Source organism: Salmo salar, chromosome 13 (assembly GCF_965601325.2).
Source record: "Salmo salar chromosome 13, fSalSal1, whole genome shotgun sequence".
Classification (NCBI taxonomy): domain Eukaryota; kingdom Metazoa; phylum Chordata; class Actinopteri; order Salmoniformes; family Salmonidae; genus Salmo; species Salmo salar.
In genome coordinates this window covers 59237857-59264098 of record NC_138303.1, presented here as the reverse complement: position 1 = coordinate 59264098, position 26242 = coordinate 59237857, and the positions used below count along the sequence as shown (strand labels likewise).

The 26242-nt window shown below is 40.9% G+C and overlaps 2 protein-coding genes and 1 long non-coding RNA gene across 6 annotated transcripts in view; 2 read left to right on the top strand and 1 right to left on the bottom strand.

The window, feature by feature from the left end:
• The window catches only part of hspa4a (heat shock protein family A (Hsp70) member 4a), an 18094-nt gene extending 5793 nt beyond the window's left edge, over positions 1 to 12301 (top strand). The window contains exons 2-19 of the mRNA XM_014136794.3: positions 6418 to 6475; positions 6576 to 6716; positions 6842 to 6964; positions 7171 to 7270; positions 7359 to 7492; positions 7580 to 7824; positions 8011 to 8087; positions 8213 to 8364; positions 8586 to 8692; positions 8797 to 8930; positions 9073 to 9254; positions 9561 to 9653; positions 10016 to 10159; positions 10445 to 10570; positions 10655 to 10762; positions 10847 to 10966; positions 11093 to 11254; positions 11418 to 12301. Coding sequence (XP_013992269.1) covers positions 6418 to 6475; positions 6576 to 6716; positions 6842 to 6964; positions 7171 to 7270; positions 7359 to 7492; positions 7580 to 7824; positions 8011 to 8087; positions 8213 to 8364; positions 8586 to 8692; positions 8797 to 8930; positions 9073 to 9254; positions 9561 to 9653; positions 10016 to 10159; positions 10445 to 10570; positions 10655 to 10762; positions 10847 to 10966; positions 11093 to 11254; positions 11418 to 11627 — 2416 coding nt within the window. The 3' untranslated portion in view covers positions 11628 to 12301. The remainder of the gene's footprint in view (positions 1 to 6417; positions 6476 to 6575; positions 6717 to 6841; positions 6965 to 7170; positions 7271 to 7358; positions 7493 to 7579; positions 7825 to 8010; positions 8088 to 8212; positions 8365 to 8585; positions 8693 to 8796; positions 8931 to 9072; positions 9255 to 9560; positions 9654 to 10015; positions 10160 to 10444; positions 10571 to 10654; positions 10763 to 10846; positions 10967 to 11092; positions 11255 to 11417) is intronic.
• On the bottom strand, positions 12196 to 19230 carry LOC106567498 (uncharacterized). The gene is made up of 2 exons (XR_001320086.3): positions 16330 to 19230; positions 12196 to 16187 (listed from the first exon to the last, which is right to left on the bottom strand). It is a non-coding gene; the product is annotated as an uncharacterized LOC106567498 (long non-coding RNA).
• rnf14 (ring finger protein 14) lies at positions 14709 to 26242 on the top strand. Of its 4 annotated transcripts, none has more exons than XM_082960229.1 (8): positions 14709 to 14727; positions 21004 to 21162; positions 21273 to 21403; positions 22096 to 22620; positions 22701 to 22929; positions 23085 to 23257; positions 23368 to 23498; positions 24991 to 26242. In XM_082960229.1, the coding sequence occupies exons 2-8, from the start codon at positions 21012 to 21014 to the stop codon at positions 25049 to 25051; spliced, it is 1401 nt and encodes a 466-aa protein (XP_082816355.1). In that variant the 5' UTR covers positions 14709 to 14727; positions 21004 to 21011; the 3' UTR covers positions 25052 to 26242. The 4 variants fall into 4 exon arrangements, with proteins under 4 accessions (XP_082816355.1, XP_013992266.1, XP_013992265.1 ...); XM_014136791.3 differs by lacking the exon at positions 14709 to 14727 and adding an exon at positions 20239 to 20437 and having other exon boundaries at positions 21004 to 21108; XM_014136790.3 differs by lacking the exon at positions 14709 to 14727 and adding an exon at positions 20239 to 20437.

Below are 26242 nucleotides of genomic sequence, written 5' to 3'. Positions count from 1 at the left end.
AGGATTCAGACACGGCTAGGACATCCGGGTTGGCAGAGTGTGCTAAAGCAGTGAATATAACACACTTAGGGAGGAGGCTTCTAATGTTAACATGCATGACACCAAGGCTTTTACGGGTACAGAAGTCCACAAATGAGAGGTCCTGGAGAGTAGGAGTGGAGATAGGCACTGCAGGGCCTGGATTAACCTCTACATCACCGGAGGAGTAGGATAAGGGTACGGCTAAAGGCTATCAGAACTGGTCGTCTAGTACGTTTGGGACAGAGAGTAAAAGGAGCATGTTTCTTGGTGCCAAAGAATAGATTCAAGACATAATGTACAGACAAAGGTATAGTAGGATGTGAGTACATTGGAGGTGAACCTAGGCATTGAATAATGATGAGAGAGATATAGTCTCTAGAGATGTTTAAACCAGGTGATGTCACCGCATATGTGGGAGGTGGAACTAAATGGATGGTAAAGGCATTTTGAGCAGGGCTAGAGGCTCTACAGTGAAATAAGACAATAATCACTAACCAGGACAGTAATGGACAAGGCATATTGATATTAGGGAGAGGCATGCGTAGCCGGGTGATCATAGGGGTCCAGTGAGTGGTTGGGCTGGCTGGAGACACGGCGATTCAAACAGCTAGCAGAAGGGCCTTAGATGGACGTCTCAACGGAGGAAAGTCTGTTTTAGCCTCCGCGTGCGGTGACGTCGATAGACCAGTCATGATGGAATTAGTAGGGTTCCGAGTAGCAGAGGGGCACAAGTCCAATTGGCAAAATAGGTATAGTGGCCCAAGACTTTGGCCGATGGATCTATTCAGCTAACAGTCCAATATGCTGTAGACAGCTAGCGGACCGCGGCTAGCAGCTAGCGGGCCGCGGCTAGCAGATAGGTATTCAGGGGATGTCGCGATGTTGGGGCCAGTTGAGTACCCCCTCAAGCAGATAACGTCGTGGTCCAGCCATGTAGGATCGGCGGGGTTCCGTTTCCCGTACTTGCAGTAGAAGGGGTCCGGGTATTGTAGCCCAGGAGTGGCTGATGGACCTCTTCAGCTAGCTGGGAGAATGGGCCTAGCATGGGCTAGCTCCAGGCTAATTGGTGCTTGCTTCGGGACAGACGTTAGCCAGGAGTAGTCACTCAGATAGTAGCTAGCTAGCTGCGACGATCCAGGTGAAAAGGTTCAGAGCTTGCGGTAGGAATCCGGGGATATGGAGAGAAAATAGGTCCGGTATGCTCTGGTTTGAGTCGCGTTGTACAAACTGGCGAGAGCTTTCCGAGCTAAAGGTTAGCTGATGACCACTAGCAGTGGTTAGCTGACTACTAGCTAGTGAGCTGGCTAGCTTCTGTTGGGGGATTCCGGTTCCGAGGTAAATAAAAATACTTTCGAATAAACAGATCCACACCACATTGGGTGAGGCGGGTTGTAGGAGAGTATTTTGAAGTTGAGGTTTAGAAAAATATAGAAAAAGATATGCAAAGAAAAATATATAAAAATATATATACATGAGACAAGACGAAGGACAAAGACGTCTTATTGCTTCGCCATCTTGGATAAAACGTGAAAAAAGATATACGTCAAATAACACTGTTTGACATGTCAAATAACACAACATTATCTGTTTCAGTAGCTATAGTTAGATAGCTAACGATATAGCTATGTGTCATAATCTAAAATAACCTTAATTTATAAGACATTTCTTACTTGATTAATGGTGGTCAGACCCATCTATGTGAAGCTAGCCACAGTAGGGATTAGCCACAATAGTGGACTTTGCGGTTAGCCTTCAAAATAAAAGTATGGCATAATTGTACTATTTGTATTCATTTGCATCACTGTCAATTACATACTTTTATTTAGAAGGCAACCTGCAAATTCTACTATTGTGCTTAGTCTTTATTGTGGCTAGCTTCACAACACATAACCCGGTCTGGTCAAGCCTTACTAGCCAGATGAAGCTTCCTGGCTGCTTGTAACGTTAACCCTGTTGCCCAAAGCTAAGTAGCTGGCTAGCTATTTATTTTCATGAACTGAAGTTCAACTTCAATAGGTGAACAGCAAGTGGCAAGCTAGCTAAAACTTACAAGGATTCCTAAATCATTGCTAAGAATAATGAAAATGACTGCAGTTTCTACTGCTCATTGTTTTCAGGCTGGTTGTATTGGTGCAAGCTAGGTACCAAGCTAAATCTAGCTACCCCAGAAGTTGTGGTCGAACAACTGATGCTTTATTACCAACGCTGTATTATAAACACATTGTTCGTGGCCTGTGTTTGCTTGTTTGCAGACCTTTTTGTACAGCTTTGACAGTGCTACTGTATCTTTTTTGACACGCGAAAGCCCAAACGGCGTTCCATAGTATGTATGTTGTGAAGCTAATAGCAGTGACGCTATTACTGTGTAACTCCGGTAGGGCAACATCTGGAAAAATAGCGCACTTGGTAGTGTGTACCGGTGCTCAACCAGTCAGCGAAAGCCAACATAACCCACGACAGAGAACGGTTGATTGTCAAGGGCGATGAATTCCATTAACTTGGATTTCGCCTTTGCGTTGGATCGCTGAAATTTTGTTACGCTTTCAAATGACTGACCAACTTGACTGCTTGATCCCCACAGCAGACATTGTGGGCCAGGTTAGGAATGCTGTGTAGCGCAAAATTTAAAAAAATTATACTCTGACCCTAATCAAAAAGTATTTAGTAACTCCAAGTAACAAAAACGTAGCTATAGGTTATTGTAACATTTAAACTTAACATGTTTTTCATTTTTTTACACGCATGGATCACCAGGGTGGTTGAATTCAGCATTTCTGTATGGTGCACTCAATGTCTTGTAGTTGAGTAGGCAGCATAGGCTACTGCTCAAATGTTGTTGTAATAGGCCTACATATTTCTTCTTTGCATGGTGTTTTATTGCAGGATTTGTTTTTTGGCTTTAAAAGCTTTAAAAACTGACGCCAGACTGCAATATTTTAGTAGCCTAGCTAGGACTGTGGCATGTCTGTACACATTCCCTCTGCGCGCTGTAAACGGGACACACGAAAGCAGCACAATTGAAGTTGAATTCACAGACGCAAGCTCAATAGGCTGTAAGTTCATAAAGTATACTGAACCAAAATATAAACACACCATTTTTTGTTGTTGCTGAGTTAGTTCATATAAGGAAATCGGTCAATTTAAATATATTCATTAGGCCATAATTTATGGATTTTAAGATGCCTTTAAATAAAAATGTAGGAGCGTGGATAAGAACCAGTCAGTATCTGGTGTGACCACCACTTACCTCATACAGCGTGACACATCTCATTCACATAGAGTGGATCAGGCTGTTGATTGTGGCCTGTGGAATGTTGTCCCACTCGTCTTCAATGGCTGTCCAAAGTTGCAGGATACTCAAATACATTTTTATTTGTCACATGTGCTGAAAACAACACCTTACAGTGAAATGCTTACTTTGAGGTATTGATGGGAACTGGAACACGCTGTTGTACACGTTGATCCAGAGCATCCCAAAAATGATCAATGGGTGACATGTCTGAGTATGAAGGCCATGGAAAAACTGGGACATTTTCAGCTTTCAGGAATTGTGTACAGATCCTTGCGACATGGAGCCGTGCATTACCATGCTGAAACGTGATAGCGGTGGATGAATGACACGACAATGGGCCTCAGGATCTCATCATGGTATCTCTGTGCATTCAGGTTGCCATTGATAAAATGCTATTGTGTTCATTGTCTGTAGCTTATGCCTGCCCATACCATAGACCCACCGCCATTATGGGGCACTCGGTTCACAATGTTGACAACAGCAAACTGCTCGCCCACATGACACCATACGTGTGGTCTGCGGTTGTGAGGCCAGTTGGACGTACTGCCAAATTCTCTAAAATGACATTGGGTGTGGTTTATGGTAGAGAAATTAACATAAAATTATCTGACAACAGCTCTGGTTGACATTTCTGCAGTCAGTATGCCAATTGTACTCTCCCTCAACTTGAGACATCTGTGGCATTGTGTTGTGTGCGTTTTGTATGTATGGACATTTTTGTGATCTTTAATTTCATCTCATGAAACATGGGATTTTTTTGTTCAGTGTAGATGACTCCACTGTTAACTTATTTTTCTCGCTTGTGTTTCGTATTCGGCCTACGGGCCTTGTTTGACACGTGTGCTATCCTATTAGCCATGTTATGACTGACTTGTGATCATTGCCCTTGCTAGTTTGATTGTATTGACCTTCCCAGTCTTAGTTACCATCACCCGTTTTTGTTAAAAATATTTGGTAATTGAAACTGAAACAATGCATCCGAATGGGTGGAGGCAGCAAACAATGTACCATCCCAGCTGTGATTTACAACCTGATAGATTTCTTGGTAGTCAAAGAAATAATGCTATTGGTGAATTATATTAATCATGCATTGTACTGAATCCATCTATTCTGCCAGCAATGCCTTACTGTATTTCATGCTATTTTGAGTCAAATAGAACCTATTTTTAAAACCTCTTATAAAATTGGTTTTGAACCATAAACTTGGAATTTAATATTTGTGATTGATTGTTATTAATATCTACAAAGTATACTGAACAAAAATATAAACAACAATTTCAAAGATTGTACTGATTTACAGTTCATAGAAGGGAATTAGTCAACTTGAAATTCATTAGGCCGTAATCTATGGATTTCACATGACTGGGCCTGGGAGGTCCACTCACTTGGGAGCCAGGTCCACTCACTTGGGAGCCAGGTCCACTCACTTGGGAGCCAGGTCCACTCACTTGGGAGCCAGGTCCACTCACTTGGGAGCCAGGTCCAGTTTAGCAGAATGATTTTTTCTCACAAAAGGGCTTTATTACAGACCATAAATACTCCTGAGCACCCTCATTCCCCTCCTCAGACGATCCTACAGGTGAAGAAGCCGGCTGTGTAGGTCCTAGGCTGGCGTGGTTACAGGTGTTCTGCAGTTGAGGCAGGTTGGATGTACTACCAAATTCTCTGAAACGACAGAGGCGGCTTATGGTAGAAAAATGAACATTACATTCTGTCAACAGATCTGTTGGACAATCCTGCAGTCAGCATTTCAATTGCACACTTCCTCAACTTAATACATCTGTGGCTTTGTATTGTGTGAGAGAACTGCACATTTTAGTGGCCTTTTATTGTCCTCAGCACAAGGTGCACCTGTGTAATGATCATGCTGTTTAATCAGCTTCTTGATATGCCACAACTGTCAGGTATCTGGATTATCTTGGCAAATTGAAATGCTCTAACAGGAATGTAAACAAATGTGTACTTTTTGTATGTATGGAACTTTTTCTGGCATCTTCTTTCAGCTCATGAAAAATTGGACCAAGACTTTACATGTTGCATTTATATTTTATAAACGCTGTCAGTTCCACTTTAAGTAAATGATTACAGAGAGGGGTTGCTAAAATAAATGTCCGTGAGTGACACTGTCTAATCTCTATATCACACATCCATATTTTACATACTACTTGTGATGATTCTGATATACAGTATATTTCCACTAGTTAGGAAAACATTTAATGGATGTTTTGACACATACACCAGATAGGTGCAGTGAATGTGTTGTTGTTGTACAGCAGGGCTGCCCAACCCTCTTCCTGGAGATCTACAGTCCTGTGGGTTTTCAGTTAAACCCTAATTTAGCACACCTGATTCTATGATTAGCTGCTCAACAAGACCTTAACTAGCTGAATCATAGATGCTAAATTAGGGTTGGACTGAAAACCTACAGGACAGTAGATCTCCAAGAAGAGGGTTGGGCAGCCCTGCTGTACAGGGTCAGCCATTGCTCAAGGGCACACTAACAGATTTTTCACTTTGTCGGCTCGAGTATTTGAACCAACAACCTTTTGGTTTCTGCCCAATGCACTAGCCACTAGACTACCTGCCACCCTAATCAGTAATCACCTTTGGCAGGTAGTCTTGAAATTCCTGACCTCGGTCTGAGATTAAATCGTCAAATCGGTCTGAGATTAAGTTGTTAAACAGGGTAGCAACTAAACTGTGTAAGATAATTATTGTGAGCCTTTTATTAATAATGAGGTTTCGTTATACATTACTGCATTGTAAGATTTACTATTACGTTGCTTGTCAGCTTTACTATGCGGGTGTAGTGACATCGGCATGCAATTGTGTCGTCTACATTTTGGTGCATTAACCTCTCGCTGACATCACCAACAACTGCACACTTGTGTTGACAGTAATTGTAGTGTGAGCTTTTGCCATTGACATCTGTGTTTAGCAGTGATGACAGAAGAGTTTGGACCAAAGGGCCCTTTAGAATGTAGCCTACATTTTGGCATTGCACCTTTTGTTTGTTGTGGCAGTTAAGCATGTAGGGTAAACAATTTGAGCACCATGCACACAGGGAAGGATCTGTTATCAATAACATCTTCACTTTTTTTCAGAGCATGCGTGTCCTTCGGACCACGTAATCGTTCAATAGGAGCGGCAGCCAAAGGCCAGGTAAGCTTAAACCTTATAGCTAATACAATTAATTTGTTAAAATAAAGTAGAATGTTATTTGATCATGGTATTTGTTATTTTTTTTATTTTTTTTTGAAAGGTTGTAACAAATTGTAAGAACACTGTTCAAGGGTTCAAGCGATTCCATGGCAGGGCATTCTCAGACCCCTACGTCCAGTCAGCAAAATCTAGCCTGGTTTACGACCTGGCCCAGTTGCCTTCTGGGTCGACCGGGATCAAGGTAAATGATCAAAAGTGAAGTATACTTTCTGATATAGCACTTGATCCATCATGGTGGTAGAGGCTGAACGGTTGAGATATTCAATCTTCAAGACGTTTGTACTTCATTACTATACTTTTTACTAGGTGATGTACATGGAGGAGGAGAAAGTCTTCAGCATTGAACAAGTCACTGCCATGCTGCTGACCAAACTGAAGGAGACTGCTGAGACCGCAATGAAGAAACCTGTGGCTGATTGTGTCATCTCTGTAAGGAGTTTTACATCTACTTAGACGAGGCCCAGAGATGTAAAGATACAGAGCAGTATTTTTTGGTTAACAAAATGTCATTCCTAAACTATGCCCTATTATAACTCCATATCTTTTCTAAAGAGTAAATGTTTTATCACACAGTATAAGCAGTCAAGGATTATGTTTTTGTTAAAGGGTCATAATTTGTCCTAAATGTGCTCCAGGTCCCCAGCTTCTACACTGACGCAGAGAGGAGGTCCGTTATAGATGCTGCTCAGATTGCAGGACTCAACTGCCTACGACTTATGAATGAGACCACTGCAGGTAATGCCATTACCATGCCAACACTGAGCAATGTTAACTCATGTAATCTTGGTCTGAACACATTTTTCTGTCTCTTTGATTCTTCCAGTTACACTGGCATATGGGATCTATAAACAAGATCTCCCTGCCCCTGAGGAAAAGCCAAGAAATGTGGTGTTTGTAGATTTGGGCCATTCTGGTTATCAGGTCTCTATCTGTGCCTTCAACAAAGGAAAGCTCAAAGTATGTTGTTGATATGTACAAAGATGTGTAAAAGTTTTTTTTAAATAGAATAAGGCATGGAATTAATGTTCTTTCTTTCTCTTTCAGATGCTAGCTTCTGCGTCTGACGCAGCATTGGGTGGCAAAGACTTTGACGAGGTGTTGGTGAACCATTTCTGTGAGGAGTTTGGCAAGAAGTACAAGCTGGATGTGAAAACCAAGCCCAGAGCCCTGGTTCGTCTCTACCAGGAGTGTGAGAAGCTTAAGAAGCTGATGAGCGCCAATTCCTCTGATCTGCCACTCAACATTGAGTGCTTCATGAATGACATTGACGTAACTGGGAAACTTAACAGGTTGGTGAAGCAAAATACAAGTCCTCTCAGTCATCACAGTACCTCTATATTACATTTAGGTCCATCCGCAGTGGAAAAACCATGTGTCAGGAAGTGTTTTAATTCGGTGCCTGTGTATCGTCATGATGTAAGCAGCTGCATGTGTGTACGGTATCTATTAATATCCCATGACCACTGTTGTTCCAGAGGCCACTTTGAGGAGATGTGTGCAGGGCTTCTGGCCAAAGTAGAGGCTCCCCTGCGCAGCGTAATGGAACAAGCCAGTGAGTAACTGTAGTAGTACTAATAGTATAGCAGGAGAATCCCTCAGCACAGCCTGTTCATGTTCTTGCGAACACCTGGGTGGGCTGTTTAATTTGACTGGTGGTGTGTTCCATGCATTCTTCAGAGCTGAAGAAGGAAGACCTCTACGCTGTGGAAATCGTGGGTGGTGCCTCCAGGATCCCAGCTGTCAAAGAAAGAGTTAGCAAATTCTTTGGAAAAGAACTGAGCATGACATTAAATGCAGATGAGGCTGTTGCAAGAGGATGTGCACTGCAGGTATAATGTCATGACTCACTGTCCCCAATGACCTTTTCAGCAAATGGGCATGCTGTTTTTTGCCTCTCACGGTACTGGTTGATATCACTAGTTGTCAACCTGATTTGCACAAACTATTTGCAGTAAATAACCTTACTGTTGACATGCCATGAACTACTGTATACAGTTGTTAATGTAACCCCCCTGAAATGTGTTATAATGCATGTGATTGATTTCCCCAGTGTGCTATCCTGTCCCCCGCCTTCAAAGTCAGAGAGTTTTCCATCACTGATGTTGTCCCCTATCCCATCTCCTTGAAGTGGAACTCTGCTGCAGAGGAGGGGTTAAGGTATGAACTCTATTCTTTACATTTGACATAGGCCTATTTGACACTGATTGCACTGAACTCAGATCAGCAGTAACTCACAATCTTCTTGTCTCCTCCAATGTCAGTGATTGCGAGGTATTCCCAAAGAACCATGCAGCACCCTTCTCCAAAGTGTTGACGTTCTACCGGAGAGAGCCTTTCTCCTTGGAGGCCTACTACAACAACCCTAAAGAGCTGCCGTACCCGGACCCCACAATAGGTACCAAAACAAACAGGCCTGAAACTCTAGACCACTCTAATAAGCAATAGGCTTGCACATATTCAGTTGATTATTTACTTTGAATGGTTGTCTCTAAGGCCATGTTAATCAGTGTCTAATAATCCACTTGTGAACTCCTTAGGTCAGTTCATGGTCCAGAAAGTGGTTCCCCAGGCGAATGGTGAAAGCTCAAAGGTCAAGGTGAAAGTCAGGGTGAATGTCCACGGTGTCTTCAGTGTGTCCAGTGCCTCTCTTGTGGAGGTCCTGAAACCTACTGAGGGAGAGGAGCCCATGGAGACGGACCTTGCGGGGAAGGAAGACGAGGTTTGTGTGCTTTGTTTTGGCTCCGCTTTCACAAGCCTATAATCTACCCACACCCAGTTCATTGGAAAATTATCAGCCCAGACATATTTATTAAAATGGCAGGTAATTCAGCTGTCATGTCTGAACAAGTTAGATGTGTTCCAGGACAGATGTGTCCATTTTCTATTCCCTGCTGGGTTTTTTCTTCTTTCACAATGATGACTTTCTCCAATGTGTGATCTGGCCATCTCACTGGGATGCCAAGCGAACTCTTGGTGGTGTTAACTCCACATTAATGGCTAATCAAATGTTTCTCATCTCCATCAGAGTAAGATGCAGACTGACCAAGATGACCAGAAAGCCCAAGGTGATGGACAGAAAGACAATGCTGACAAGAAGTCTGAGACTGAGGAAATGGAGGTAGCTAACGAACTGCGTATTTTCTTTGCTATACAGTGCGATAACATGTTTTTCTACCACTGACATTCTAAGGGGATACTTATTGTCTAGATGTATGAATGATTTTAAATGTAACCTTTATTTAACTAGGAAAGCCAGTTAAGAACAAATTGTTATTTACAATGACAACCTACACGGCCAAACCCGGACGACGCTGGCCAGTTGTGCGCTGCCCTATGGGACTCCTAATCACGGCCGGTTGTGACACAGGCGATGCAGTGCCTTAGACCGCTGCGCCACTCGGGAGCCCATGATATAGCCTTATTTATGGGACCAGTGCACATTTATCTAAAAGGTGTATTTTTTATTTATTTTTATCTTAGACATCAGAGGATGGAAAAGAGAAGAATCAAGCTTCATCAGCAAAGAAACCGAAAGTGAAAACGAAGACTGTCGAGCTCCCAATAGAAAACAGCCTGCGCTGGCAACTAACCAACGACACGGTCAATCTGTTTGTGGAGAATGAGGTAATATTCTAGGATACCATGGCAACTTGTCCTATCATGAATTCATTTTAATTAGCTGAAAACCTGTATTGACATGAAATGTATGTCGTTGTCTCAGCAATTGTTTTACAAGCATAACCTTGACACTTTATTGTAAATCGTAAGGCTAGTGTACACTATTTTTGTATGACTCAACCTGAAGGTTAATGACTTGCTTGAGCATGTTAATCTTTATCTACAGCAAGGCTGTGATGGGAAGGAAAGTAAAAAAACAATAACATTTTGTATTTGATGTGTCCACCTCAGGGTAAGATGATTATGCAAGACAAGCTGGAGAAGGAGCGGAACGATGCCAAGAACAACGTAGAAGAGTACGTCTATGATATGAGAGACAAACTGCATGGATTGTTGGAGAAGTTTGTCAGTGAATCTGTGAGTATATTGCCTCTATATAACCTTACACGCATTGAAAACAAATGATGTGGAGTTATTCAAGTTAATTCTTTCCAAATGCAGGACAGAGACACCTTTTCGTTAAGACTTGAGGACACCGAGAACTGGTTGTATGAAGACGGCGAGGACCAACAGAAACAAGTGTACATCGACAAACTGGCTGAATTAAAGGTAACATTGTCGGTCAATTCATGTCTCTGGTTCTAGCATAGGATAGATTGTGTCAGGTAACTGAACTGAATGTCCCATCTTCAGAAACTTGGGCAGCCCATCCAGGAAAGATACAATGAGGCTGAGGAAAGGCCAAAAGCATTCGATGAACTCGGAAAGCATATCCAACAGTTCATGAAGATTGTAGAAGCTTACAAAACAAAGGTAACTTCTAAAATTATTATTGCATAGTTGTGCATAGTTTTATCAACCTTGAGCTACTGGACATCTAATGATATCTCAAATGTCTCCCAGCACTGAAATGTTCCTTATGCCTGTCTTGACATCCAGGAGGAGCAGTATGAGCATTTGGATGAGTTGGAGATGTTGAAGGTGGATAAGCAGGTGAACGATGCCATGATCTGGATGAACAGCAAAATGAACGCGCAGAGCAAACACAATCTTACCCAGGAGCCTGCCGTCAAAGTCCGAGAGATTCAGGCAAAAACAAAGGTAAGTGCTAATAATCGGTTTGCATAGTCTTTCCAATAACTCTGTTTTGCCTGGTCAGGTCACATGGTCAAGGTAAACTCCTGGTCCTAATATGACGTATGTTCATCCAAATGTGAAAATGTCCCAGATATCTAACTATGATATCCTCTCTCCATCTTTGTAGGAGCTTGACTCGGCTTGCAACCCAATCGTGTCAAAATCCAAACCTAAAGTTGAGGTCCCCAAGGATGAGAAGGCAGAGCAGAATGGGCCAGTAAATGGACAGGAGGGCACAGAGGCCCAGCCAGGCAGCCCAGAGAAGGGTGCAGCAGGGGGCACGGCGGCTCCTGAATCTGCAGAGGGCAACAAACTGCCTGAGATGGACATTGACTAACTGCTGCAGCTGCCTCTCTAACCCCTCTGACATCTTACTGATGATGGCCTCTCTTTTGATTACACAATTGGACTATTCCTATAAATACTCTCAATCTGCCTTCTTGGCATGTAACATTTTACCTGTTGATATACAATGATAGCGTATTGATCAGGCTGTTTGACATAAAATACTGTAAGCGCAGCAGGATGGAAACTTGTTTTGTGTTTCGCTTCAATGTCATATTAAGAGGTGGTACGCAGAGGAAACTGTTAAAGACGTTTGGTGAAATTGTCAATTATTGAATGGGGGTAGAGGTTCAAGCTTAGCATCATTATTCCCCATTGGATTTGACTTACTGTGCATTTGTTTCACTTAAATCTTGCAGCTGTTGGATAAATGTATAGGACACCCTGCTGGGGGAGAGATTGGATGGAACAAAGGTTAGTGTATTCAGAGATGGGTATTATAGAGGCACCAATTATCTGTCCACTATATTCAATTAGATTTGAGTTACTGTCATGCAGTATTTTAATGTAAGGCTGTCTCTTTTAAAAGCAATGGTCTGTGAGTTGTTCTCTGGTATAAACTTGTTTTGTTTTTCTATTCTACAACAGTGTGAATGAATGGGGAAGACCAGTTTGGTGCTGTTACCACTAACCAAAAGCAAAATAAATGTTGGTGTCTGAGAATTATGTGAAAGATCATTTAAAGTTATTTATTTTAAAGTTATTTAAAAATGCAATGCGGAAGATTTTCTAATCACAGGTGCAGTGAAATGCTTTTGTTTTAGCTCCAATAGTGCAGTATTTCACACACAGCACAAATTCAGTCTGACTGCTTACTGTCTTGAAGTTTCCCTTTATATATTGAATAACCATCCTAAGATGGCCAGTCAAAAGCTTTATCACTACCTCAAGTCAAGATATTTCCACTCATCTCCCAAAACTCTTTCCCCACAGGAGGATCTGAAAATATTCCCCAGCACAGACTTGCAGAAAGATGATCCATTAATGAATGTTGTTGAAAGTGTTGCTGTAATGCACTGCCTCTTTCCGTAGGTCCACACTTTTCTGGGGAGCTTGCTTATAATTGCGCCGGATCTGCGAGTGAAAGGAAGGCTGTCATCTATTATTGGTGCTTTCACAACTGGAGAACTTGGGGAAAAAACAAGGTCAAATCATGTCAGTGATCTTCAGGTCAGAAAGTCAGAGCTCTAGAAAGGCCCACATTTCCAAGTTGGATGACCGTTCAAAACGATTTGATCGCAGTTGTCTAGAATGTACTGAATTCGGAAGTCGGAGATTTCCTAGTTCCGTTGTTTTGAATGCGACATATAGCAAGATATATTACATTAAAGGAGATAGGAAACCCATTGGGAAATTAAAGGATAACGGGTTTACGCCTCACAGACTGTCGACCAATCGCGTTCACGTTGGCATGCAGCTGCTAAAGTAATCGTTGATTTAAAAGTCAAGAGTACGAGTCAAGAAACTAGCCTATTTTCCTCGAAAGTAGCTAATGTCACGATTCCAAAACTATACGATATTACAGAGAACAAGTTATCTCGGAAAATATTTGTAATATTGTACTTGTTGACGAAGTTTTTTTTGTTAAGCTAGCGCCCAATTTATGGGGTCAATTTCACGCCATATGTATTGAATTCAAAATAAAATAGATCGTGGACATGAAAAATAAAGTTGAGAATGCAAACACATTTTCGAGGTGAAATAATAATGGATGTTGAAATCAAAATAGAATTGTAAACAAACATAAGACATCAAAACCAAAAACTTTGTAAGCAAATCATTTTAAAGCGAGAGCAAAACTCAATCAAATGATTTAAAGTCGCTGCCTGCCTGTAGTTAGCCACTGCCAGCTGTAGGGTTGTCCATATGTTTTTATTATACCAAGTCACGTCGAAATAAGCCATAATGTATCCAGTTAGCTAGCTAGGTAACGTTACATGTATCCACCATGACGACACTCTTAAATGATGAGATTGAAATGACATTTCGCCCTGTACGGACAGCTACTTGGTTTACTGAAAGCATACTTTCATACTAGTCATATCTGAATTACCCTTAGAAAAATGTTCTGGACTAGCTGGCTATTTAAGCTAGAGACATTCAAATTTGGTCAAGTATGATAATGCATTTCCCCATATATCCAGCTGATGTTCACAGAGTATTCAGAGGTGGTTTTGGCCTCATCTCTGTGCTGACCCAGACTATGAATCGGGTCAGAGTCCAGTGCCACCGCATCAGCAAGCTCAGGTACATCAATTGCATGGTCATGGGCATCATCAGCTGTCAGAGGTGCAGGGACAAACCCAGAGACAGCTGCATTCCTCCAGTAACCAGGATGGCCAGGTGCATATCAATGGTTCTAGAATACAGGAAATGTGTAATTTTGCTGTCTATACTCAACCCATCATAGGGTCTACCCTGTTTTGACGATTAATCAATTCAGCCAATCTGTAAATTATGTATTACTTTTCTCATGTCTGACGCGCACTCACTTTGAAACTGTTACGCATCCAAAGTTATTTTGGTACTTTACACATTTGCAAACACAAAATAAGATGAATAGACATGCTCTCTCTGATACAAGGTGACGCACACTTAAATCGCTCTCTTTCTGATAGTGACACACTGTCTTGTATACCTCTTCCACTTCACTGCACTGTTTCTCATTACAATTTTGAAATTAAATAAACTCAAACATAGCCTTATCAATGTGAATTTTCTCCCTTTTACTTGAAGGTCCTTTCTGAACCTCTTCCAGAGCCAGGCTGCCTCTGGAAAAAGAAAAATGAACACTTCTTCTAGAACACCAGGCAAGAATAAAGGCCCAGAAACCTTTTATTCAGTCTACAGCTTCCTGGAAATCCATCAAATCTCTGCAAGAGTCTCTGTCCCTGGGGGAAGATTGTAGTTAATGTTTTATTACTAGTTATGTTGTATGAGAGTCAGATTTATTTATACATTTAACTTATCATTTTTCAGTCGGATGCTGACACTGTAGTCGGCCTCATCGCTCCTGAAATGAGCGGGAGAAGAACCTTCAGGGCTGCCATAGTCAAACTTTAAGGACTTTGTTGAAGATGTGGAAACTGCAGGTGAGCCTCAGCATTTTTTTAATTGTCAACATTTAAATGCTCATAAACCAACAGAGTTGGGAAGATAAGTGTGTTCAGCTGCTGATTACCAGTTTATAAATGGTAACATCTATTGGATTACTCACCTAGTAACATAGTCCAATTACTTTGCCTTCAACAGCCATAGTTAATACTATGAACAAAGCAACGTTTTTCACATTGACACCATCAAACACACACCAATAATTGTTTCAGGAGGAATGCAGGAAAAGTAAGCGGCAGTGCACGGTGAATTAGTAGGAGAGAAAGACGGACAAGAAGTTGAGCCATCTAGTCTAACAGTTCCCACTGTCCCTAAAGTTATGCCATGGGTGAGCAGCACATAAGAAATTAGTTGAAATATTTTATACAAATACTTTTTAAATGTAGGCCTTAGACACTCACTGTAAATAAAACAATATTTTACCCTTTTTTTGACCTCATATAGGAAAGTGGCACATCCCAAATTATGCTGAGCCGCAGGTCACCGGTCTATGGCCCATGAAATGTCCTTCATTTTGTCAACAAAGCAGCATGGTGCATCGTCCAGAGACATACATATCTTTTCCATAAAATGTTCAAACTAGTTTTCATTGGGACGGCAGATAAAGCAATCACTTACATGTGAACACAGAATCCTACTCATTGCTTAATTGCGTCACTTGTTTCTATTTGAAGGTTTATTTTCTGTCAAAAGGATCACCTTTTCCCATAGTTAAAACGTTTTTTTTGTACATTTAATGACTGCAACCATTTGTATTTCAACAGTTCCATTTTAGTTATTTAAATAAACTTTGTCCATAGTGTGGTGGCAGAATTTGGGGTGAGCTGTTCTGTAGCCTATTCTGTGTTGGACTGTGATATGCCTTTCATAGGGTGCAGACATACTAGGAGTCTGCACCCTAACACAATGCCATTGTGTTCTGGAACTGTTGCTTGTATAAATAACTTGTAACAATAGGATTGTATTATTACCTCTCACAACATAAAGGGACATGTAACCATTTACTCTGAGTTCTTCCCTGCAGCTCCTTGTTTGAAGACTATTCTATTATACAATTAAAATAGTCTGCCTGAATCTTTGGTTACTAATGTTGTGGAAAATGTTATTCAATTAAAAAAATATATAAAGAAAGGCCAATTGGTCTCATTTTGCTGCAACCACATTTCATAACACTGCAGCAATTTATAATTACTGGACTAGACTTATTCCTTGCAACAGTATCAAGCAGAGGTATAAGGATAATTCAGCCAAAAGTAGCAGCACATACTTCAAAACAGATGCATAAATATCTTGTCCATAGTCTCAAGATAGTGAGGTTGGGTCAATGGCTGCTCTGAGCAGTGTCATATCCTGCTCTCAGCAGGCACTCCACTGGTGGGACCTCAATTCCCTGGCCATGCTCCTCCAGCAGGCAGGCATCGTCCAAGTTGTTTAAATCCTAAAAACATGGAAAATCCTGTTAAGTTTACAAACAACCACTTTTTTTTAATAGATAAGACTTACATTTTCATAGTGGCTCCTTTAAAATCTATACCTCCACATTGCCAGGGAAGGTGACAGGATTCTGCACTTTCTCATACCTGGTTGGGGGTGCAGAGGATGTTTATCCCATCCATTGGTAAAAGTGTCTAGGTCTGCTTGGAAGCACGGGAGGAATACAGTGGGCACAGAATAGGTCAAACAGCCTTCAAGGGAGACCTCATCTTCCAAACGGTAGGACATTGTAAAATGTTTGACACGGAGATCCACACATCCCGCCATAACCGTTAGCATAGGAGAGAACATTTGAAGCAACATAATGAAACGTTCAACATCATACCCAGTCCTCTGTCCTGCAATTCATTTTAACCTTTGACCAATTACATCTCCTTATGCTCAAAGTATTCTATTCTTCTTTGTATTTCTACTTCACCATCTCTAGTTGAATTGACCTGTTTCAACCCCATCACTGTGCACTTTCACCACCCTGTGATGCTCATAATTGATTTAATCTGTAGTCTAATAAACTGCATGGTTTCCAGAGGCATAGTGGGAGTACCACACAATCATCGCGTGACTACAAGTTTACTTCGATATGATATCAATATTGACAAAGGCATTTCCACAGCCATTTCTCACATAATGAATTTTACCGGCAAGTTGGCACCATGTCCAAACAATTGATCTGTCGGCATTTCAAGTTGTACCGAAACTTCCTGTTTCCATCACAGCTGTCATAATTTTTTATACATTACTTGCCTAAAAACTGAATGGAAACATTGTCTACGTTTGCAAAGCATTTAAATACCAGTTATGCAAGAAACAGCACAGCTTGTCTTCTCTACTCAGTGTAGGGATTATAATTTAGGTGTAGGCCACTTGTCTAACTATACTCTATAAAGTATAGTCTTAGATTATGACATTATTGAAATTTCACTATCTATTCAGCACATACAAATAGTGGTGGAAAGTAATGTTGATTGTGAATGCTTTTACCAGAAAACCACGGACATGAAACATGCATCTTGCGATGTCTACATTCTCCACTCCTTAGTCTGCGCTCACCCTAGATACTGACAGACAGAGACTAGGATTATAATCAAGACAACTGTTAATCATATTTCAAGGTGTAATTCAGTCACTCTCCTCTGCGATGTATGAAACTTGGTCAACATAAATATATATGTCTTGATAGACAAGGCCTTAGGCAGACCTGGCATATGGTCTGATTCGAGACCATATACAAAGCAACCAACGGTGTCCATATACAAACAAGTGCCTGATTCCACACAGCACTGAGGGAATGATGCTGTTACCTTAATGGAAAGCCAAGTTTCTCTACAGACTCCAGGAAGAAACCAAGGGCAGTTGATGCTTTGTTGGTTGCTGCACTGTGTACATGATCTATAGGACATCATTATGAAACTGATTGTGTAATACAAAAAAATAACTTGTGTATATAAAAACAGCTGGGCTGTTGTATAATTCAAACCCATTTTGAATTGAAAGCATTGGATTATCCACATTGAGTCAGACAAACCATAGCCTGTGAGGACATAAGAAAATTGTCATTTGAAATCATGTCAACCAAACAGCTGGTATCAGGCAAGATTTGGTCTAGACTTCAGGTATTGAAATAACTATTTAGGGTTGTCACGGTTCTCTCACACACACCTTTCACTACGGCTAACAGTGGCTAGCTGTCACGTTACAGGCATGCATTCTTGCGATTCATTCCATTTGGCTACCTGGTCTGACACCAAAGCCAGCCAACTAAGCTAATGTACTTCAAAATTGTCAGTCACGGGCCAACAACGTACAGATATTAGAAGCCGCTCTAATACATTTATTGACAAACCATCTAAGTACTTAGATAAACATATGAATTACCTGTTGCACAACATTCATAGCAAGTGTTGGTAACTGGTACGCCATGTTCAGAACATCCGGGTACAGAAAGGGAAGATTTGGCGCGTAGTGGTGACGTCAGACCGTCTACTTAAGTAGGCAAAAGATAAAAGCCTGAAAAACTACAGCTAATGAAAGGTGCAGCTTTCCTGAAGACTGTTGCCTCTGCTGGGATGATTGCAGGATTTGGCTCAACGTTAGCCTTGGCCAATAAAAATAGCTAGGGATAGTTTAGTAAGGTAGCTATGATTGATGTAGGCTAGCATTACATCTAGGCAATTTATATGCCTGTTAGCCCTGACCGATGACGGAGTGATATTATACTGGTCTACATAATCTGACTACTAACGTTAATTATCTGAAATGTATTGCATTTCTTGCATAGCCTTCCTGGATGTATGGCAATTTTATATTATGAAGAAAAACGAATTGCTCGCGCTGAAGACGTCTCTTGGTCCGCTAATACAGGACTAGTAAAGGTCCAATGCACTACTTTTGTAATTAAAAAAAACAACATGTATTTGGGTGTTTACCAGCATTTGTAACTTGAGTCTGATAATTATCTGTATAGCACAGGACATTTGATAATACTTGTGGAATATAAAAATACTTGAGTGAGGGAAAAAAAGCTTTTTTTTAAAGCCTGTCTATCATGTTCATTGATTGGATTAAGACGAACTGTCACTCCAAAACTAGCGGGCCAATGGAGACTCATTGTCTACTCCTCCCTCTAAACCCCGCCCTTCACGGAAAAAGAATGCCAAAACTCGCAATCGAAAAGACTGGCAGTGAAGCAAAGAAACACATCGAAAGCAAAGATACGAGTAGCGTAACCAAAACCATTGATAATATCTGTTGGAAAAAAGTTTGGATGTTGCCACACACACCTACTTGTTAACAAAATCAAGGAAGTTAAAAAAAATATATATTCATAAATATGATCCTGCCAACTATTATATGAAGAAGTTTAAGGAAAACATAAACTAAAATTCTTTTGGCCAAATTTCATATTCACAAATGTAAATTTACAAACAAAACACCACATTTTCTTACCTTACAAAAATAAATGTAACTGTATTTTGAGACAATTAAATACTCTACTAACAAAAAAGCTGTTAGAATTATAAGTGTGTTCATATCCCTTAAGGTCCTTGTGTAATGTGATATTGTACCCCCTAGCCCAATTGTCATGTATATATACTTGTGTTCCCACATGTACTTCCTGTATTGATTTGTCGTTAATAAAAAATAAATAAAAAGGAGCGTAGGCAAAATGTATCAATAGGATTGGTTGCTGGGAAAGTTTAACCGAAAACGATTTTTCCATTCGTTTTCAAATATTTTTTTCAAATCAATTGTCATAGTGTTTTGCTCTCGCTTTAAAATGATTTGCTTACAAGTTTTTTGTTTTTGCTTTGATGTCTTATTTTTGTTTACAATTCTATACATTTTGCTTTCAATTATTTGGTTTTTGATTTCAACATCCATTATTTCACCCGTCCTCGAAAATATAATGTTTACATTCTCAGCTTTATTTTTCATGTTCACGATTTATTTTATTTTGAATTCAATACGTATGGCGTGAAATTGATCCCATACCAATTCACTCCCATTCACTCCTTGACAGCGTTCCTTGTCACAGTTTCACCCAGAATGCACCCCGCGGCCCATTGACGACACGTCGACAACGTACGCAATGGGCGTTAATACGATTCCAATTGAGTTTTCCATCTCATGTGGCGAAATGTACTGCTTGGATTCTTTACCTACAATATAAATAAGCTGAAACAATTTAATGTAATTAATTTCATTATTCTTTTGGACAAATTTCATATTCACAAATGTAAATTTACAAACAAAACCACATTTTCTTACCTTACAAAAATAAATTGAACTGTAAGACACTTTAAGACAATTAAATACTCTACTAACAAAAAAGCTGTTAGAATTATAAGTGTATGTATGTCCCGTAAGGTCCTTGTGTAATGTGTAATGTATATTATTTATATATACTTGTGTTCCAACATCTACTTCCTGTATTGATTTGTTGTTAATAAAAAATAGAAGAGTTTTCTTAGTTATACCTCAGTGGTCATCCAAAAACTGCGTTTCCAGATAACACAGCCACAAAGACAAATATCGTAAACATTTATGAAAACCAAAATGTTAGCAGTGTGGTTAAGGTTTGGTTTAAAATCAGATTTTAAGAAGATAAATTGTAGAAATAGGCGGAGTTTATGACTTTGTGGCTGTGTTAACTAGTGAAAACCAAAACGTCATTTGTGGGGGCTGGAGTAAAAGGTAAATAACACAACATGATCTAAGAAAATGATAGCTAGTTGTAATAGTCATTTTATATATCTCCCCCAGTGTCTGATTAGTCATGATAGATAGATAGCTACCTTAGTATTAAAGAGGCACTTCGCCAGCTAAAGTTAGCTAACGTTACGTTAACGTCGTCAGCCCTTGAGATCAGGGCCTAGCTAGATTTGTTACAGTCACTTTAGAACATGGTTCTCTAGTTGAAACTATATAACGTTAGCTAGATAACGTTAGACGACTCTATAATCAGCCTGCTAGCTAGCTAACTTACCTAATACCCATGCATTATTATTATGAGGATGCTGCTCTATCCTGAAACGTTGTAAGAGTTGGTTTATTTAACCTTGTTACCTCTCACTTTAGCTTTAATGCTGTGTTTATTTTTTGGTGCTATACTTCTCTGTATTATTAAAGCAATACTTAGCTAGCTACCGATTGTAATTGGCTTGGAAATCAATTACACGACAGGGCCAATATACTACCAATCAAAATGAGATTGGCTATCCCGCAGAGCCTCACAGGGTTTTACTATTGTTGCCTCACAGGAATGTAAATGTCGGAGGACCAGGAAGCCCAGGAGGATGAGTTGCTTGCTCTAGCGAGTATTTACGATGAAGAGGAGTTTCATAGAGCCAAATCTGCACAGGGTGGTGAGATACAGCTATGCCTTGAACTTCCTCCTAGTTTCAAGTTGATAGTCAATGGTAAGGCTGTTTACCTTCCTCTCCATTAATAATGAGTGTCCCTTTAAAATGAATCAACTGTCAATCAGCATTAAAACCTGAACAATCAAATGTGTTGTATGTTTCTGCAGGAAACAAGCAGACTGAATATGACATATCTTTCCTACCTCCTCTGGTGCTTAACTTTGAACTTCCTGCTGACTACCCTTCTTCCTCATCTCCGGTCTATACACTAAGTTCCAAATGGCTGTCAAGGGACCAGGTGAGGTAGACGCATAAACATGACAAGAAATCACATAACATGTTTCAACAATATTCCCCTTGTCCTCTAGCTTGGAAACCCAACTTTGAATTTCATTGAATTCTACGTTGGGCATAAATGAGCGTTTGGATAAGGAAAGTTGTCCCTCACATGACCTCTACAAGCCAGAATGTTGAATACAATTATATTTTAACTTACTTTACCTGTTGTCCGAGCGGTTGGTCCTGTTGAAGGTAGGAACATCAGACAATATATCCACAGGAAAGTATAATCACATTAACTTTTCAAAGCGCTGGTAGTGCATTCAGGTTTGTATCATGTGAAGCATGCACACAAGATGAAAATACATGCACAAGATGCATGCATACTTGCCAAGCTCGTGTACGTGTCTACATGCTTCTGTGCATGCTTCAGGTGATAAAAATCGGAAAGCACTACCAGTGCTTTGAAAAGTTTATATAATTATACTTTCCTGTGGATATATTCTCACATTCCTACCTGCAAAAGGACCAACCGCACGGACAACAGGTAAAGTAAGTTAAAATATAATTTTATTCAACATTCTGGTTTGTAGACATCGTGAGAGGAAACTTTCCTGATCCAAACGCTCACTTATGCCCGATGTAGAATTCAATGAAATTCGACGTCGGGTCTACAGGCTCCTCACCAACCCTTCTCTTTCTCCCCCTCAGATGACTTCTCTATGCAAGCGCCTGGATGGGCTGTGGGAGGAGAACCAGGGCTGTGTTGTTCTCTTCACATGGATCCAGTTCCTTAAGGAGGAGGCCTTTGCCTTCCTCGACGTCAAATCTCCCCTGGAGGTGGTCAGGGGGGGCAACGCTCCGGTGGAGTGGAAGAGGAGTGAGGCTGGTGTGAAGCGGGCGGGGAGTCTAACCGGGGAGAAGGACAAACTGGAGCCCCTGCTGGAGCTGGACCCCCGTGCTGTCCTGGTGGTTGACCCCCATACTGATATCCTACCTCAGCTCCTGGACTTTGATGAAGCTCAGCGGCAGAAGGTGTTTGACGGCAAGGCGTTCTGCTGTGGTATCTGCTTCATGGAGAAGCTGGGATCGGGCTGCCTGTGCTTTAAGGAATGCCAGCACGTGTACTGCAAGACCTGTATGACGGAATACTTCCAGATTCAGATCCGCGACGGCAACGTTCAGTGCCTTAACTGCCCCGAGCCCAAGTGCACCTCCTTGGCTACACCCTCACAGGTAACTTTCACTCTTGTGACATTAATGAGCTTTTGTGACAATCTTATGAGCACTGCCTAATGCACTGCCCCTTTTTACAGGTCAAGCTCCTTGTCGGGGAGGAGTTGTTTGCGCGTTATGACCGCCTTCTGCTTCAGTCCAGCCTGGATCTGATGGCTGATGTGGTGTACTGCCCTCGCCAGTCCTGCTGCCAGGCTGTGATGGTGGAGCCAGACACCACCATGGGCATTTGCCCTGCCTGCCAGTACGCTTTCTGCACCCTCTGCAAACGGGGATACCACGGCCTGTCCCACTGCAAGGTCACAGCAGGTAAAGGAAATAGTTTACATTGTATTATATAGTATATTACCTGACAATTAATGAGTTATATGCTGTGCACAGTCTATACACTAAAGATTATCAATCTAAATGTAGGTTAGAGTAATGGTTATGGTATTGAGTGTTCTCTACCTCCTGCCTCGTAGATGAGCTGCGAGGCCTGCGGGATGAGTATATATCTGCCAGTGCCGAGGGGAAGAAGTTCATGGAGCAGCGCTTTGGGAAGCGGGTCATCCAGCGTGCTGTGGAGGAATCCTTCAGCAGGGATTGGCTTAATGAGAACTGTAAAGGCTGCCCTCGCTGTGGCACTAATATACAGGTATGTTGCTCTCCGCACTACACAGCTTTATAACTAGTTAGTATGCATATGTTTTGCTGCTCCTACATGATTTTGATCTGTCATCTTCTCTGTTCTGTCTTTACGTGTAGAAAGTTGATGGCTGCAACAAGATGACTTGCACCTCGTGTAAGCAGTACTTCTGCTGGCTGTGTCTGGGCCAGCTCACACGTGTCAACCCCTACAGCCACTTCAACAACCCCTCCTCGCCTTGCTACAACCAGTGAGTGGCTTTGCTATTGTCCTCATTTCCTTTTCAGCAGATTTATGCCCCATTCCCACAGTGAAGTATGAAATGCTGTGCCATTTATACAGAATTACTATTGGATGGCCTTATAACTTGCAGGGATTCAATTTGGAGACGCAAGCCAAATTGGATAACAAGACAGTCGTGCCAAATTTACAGTTTTTCCTCACTAGAATGTTTTAATCATATGCCCCCGACTTTTCCTGTTTCCTTAAATTTGTAGGCTATAGTCTGTTAAATATTGTTAACCACTATCAGTAGCAACCGTAAGTAATAGCCACGTATATTTAACAGCCAATTTAGTGTTCGTTCCCTTCCCTACATTCGTATTATTCCATTACATCGTTTTATTTAGCCTACCTTTATTTATTTCCTCCATAAATACTGCTACGTAGTTGTGGCGGAGTGTCAAGTAATGGTGGACACTATTTAATGAATGCCAAATACAAATTGTAGTCAAAATAAATCGGAACATGTAGGCTTATTATGGAGCTCAAACCGTACATTGAACTTGGCGCAAGACTTGGCACTTGCCTTCACACAGTTCTTGGCTCATCGCACTCTAGTGACTCCATATGTATATATTTTTTATTTAACTAGGCAAGTCAGTTAAGAACAAATTATTATTTACAATGACTTCCTTTCCCCGGCCAAACCCGGACGACGCTGGGGCAGGTAGCCTCATGGTTAGAGCATTGGGCCAGTAACCGAAAGCTTGCTGGATCGAATCCCTGAGCTGACAAGGTAAAAATCTGTCATTCTGCCCCTGAGCAAGGCAGTTTAACCCACTGTTCCCCGGGCGCCGAAGACATGGATGTCGATTATGGCAGCGCCCCGCACCTCTCTGATTCAGAGGGGTTGGGTTAAGTGCGGAAGACGCATTTCACTTGAATGCATTCCGTTGTACAACTGACTAGGTATCTCCCTTTCCAATTGTGCGCCGGCCTATGGGATTGCCTATCACGGCAGAATGTGATGCAGCCTGGAATCGAACCAGGGACTGTAGTGACGCCTTAGATCGCTGCACCACTTGGGAGCACTCATGTAATATTTTTGGGGTTCTGAAACGGAGACAAATATGCATATGTTTTCATGGCTATCTTTGTATATTCTGAACGCGTTCTCCATACATTCAAGTCTTGGGCCGATCAAATTAAATGAACACCGTATTTAAAGGGATTGCTTTAGATAAATGAACAGAAACTAACTGAACAAAAACTCACTGATCAAATTGTGTTTTCTGGGGTTGAATTAAATGTATTGAGTGCGCGCAAGGGAACCACGCCCGCAAACCTCATTATGCACCTCCATAAGGTAATTCTAAATACCAACTACTGAGAGGTGCGTACGAAAGGTGTACATTTCCAAAGTCTGAATCGGCCCCATAGAATGTCTATCTAACCTTTTTTTTTATTGGCTTCTTAATTAATGAGTAAAAATGTCTTGTTTCTTTGTTGTTATTTTATAGGCTGTTCCAGGGTGTGGATATTGATGAAGATGATGCCTTTTGGAGTGATGAAGAGGACTGATGTGCAATACCTCCCATGCGTGCTTCATTTGTATGCACTTTAACCGCCCATGGATTTAGCCAATACAATTTCTCACCATCATTGATCAGGCATTACCCAAAATATATCAGTCATTTCTAATGGTTGAATGGCTAGCGGAGAGCAATTCCAGTTAGAAGTAGGCACATTTAAGACATTACCTTACTCCATACAACAGTCAAATACTCAGGGCCAGTATTTTTCTGAAAGAATACTCATGAAGAGAGTGTGAGCGAGTGTACCAAAAACTAATGGGTTACAGTTTGTTTAGATGATTAGAACAGATAATGTTGGTATGTTTTATCAATCTCAATATAAAAAGGAAATTCAGGGATCCAGGGGTGAAATCTTACAATCAAGAACAGAGGACAACATTTTGGGATAATGTTTATACAATTTCATGTCTGTCCTTTAGAATCACTTTAATCATGATGAGTTAACTCTCTGTATACCTGGATACCATCTAAACCATGAGCTCACAGCTTGATGTAAAAAAAAAAAAAGGGTGAATAAAGCTTTGCCAAATGTGACATTCATCCAATGGCCATCAAGAAATATGATTTAATGTTATGTTTCTGGAAAATGATTTTTAGACACACTATTGTCCTTTTTGTATGTTTTTGTTCCTTTTTCACCAAAAGGTACACTTTATTTGTCATGTAACATGATTTGTTTGAATGGGACACACTCAGGAGGAGGCTGGTGGGAGGAATTATAGGATTAAGGGCTCATTGTAATGGCTGGAATGGAATTAATACAACATGGGTTGATACATGGTTTCCATATGTTTGATACAATTCCATTTACTCCATTCCAGCTATTACAATGTGCCCGTCCTCCTATTGCTCCTCCCACCAACCTCCTCTGACGCACACTATTGATTAGGTTAAATAGGGCATTGTTTCAGTACAAAAGATCTGTCTGTAACCACCCTGACATTTGCTAGTTACTACCTACTCACATTATGATCTTCATCAAAACTTTTCAGAAAGTGGGGCTGATTTGGAAATGGACATCAATGTAAATCACATTCAGAATACATGTCCTGTCCTTAAAATAGTTACATTGTGCTTTCACTTTTATCTGTTAATGTTGAAGGGGGACAGTCTTTGATATTTGCAGTAGTCCTGAATTTAAAAAGTGTTGTAATAACCATAAACATACATAAATAAA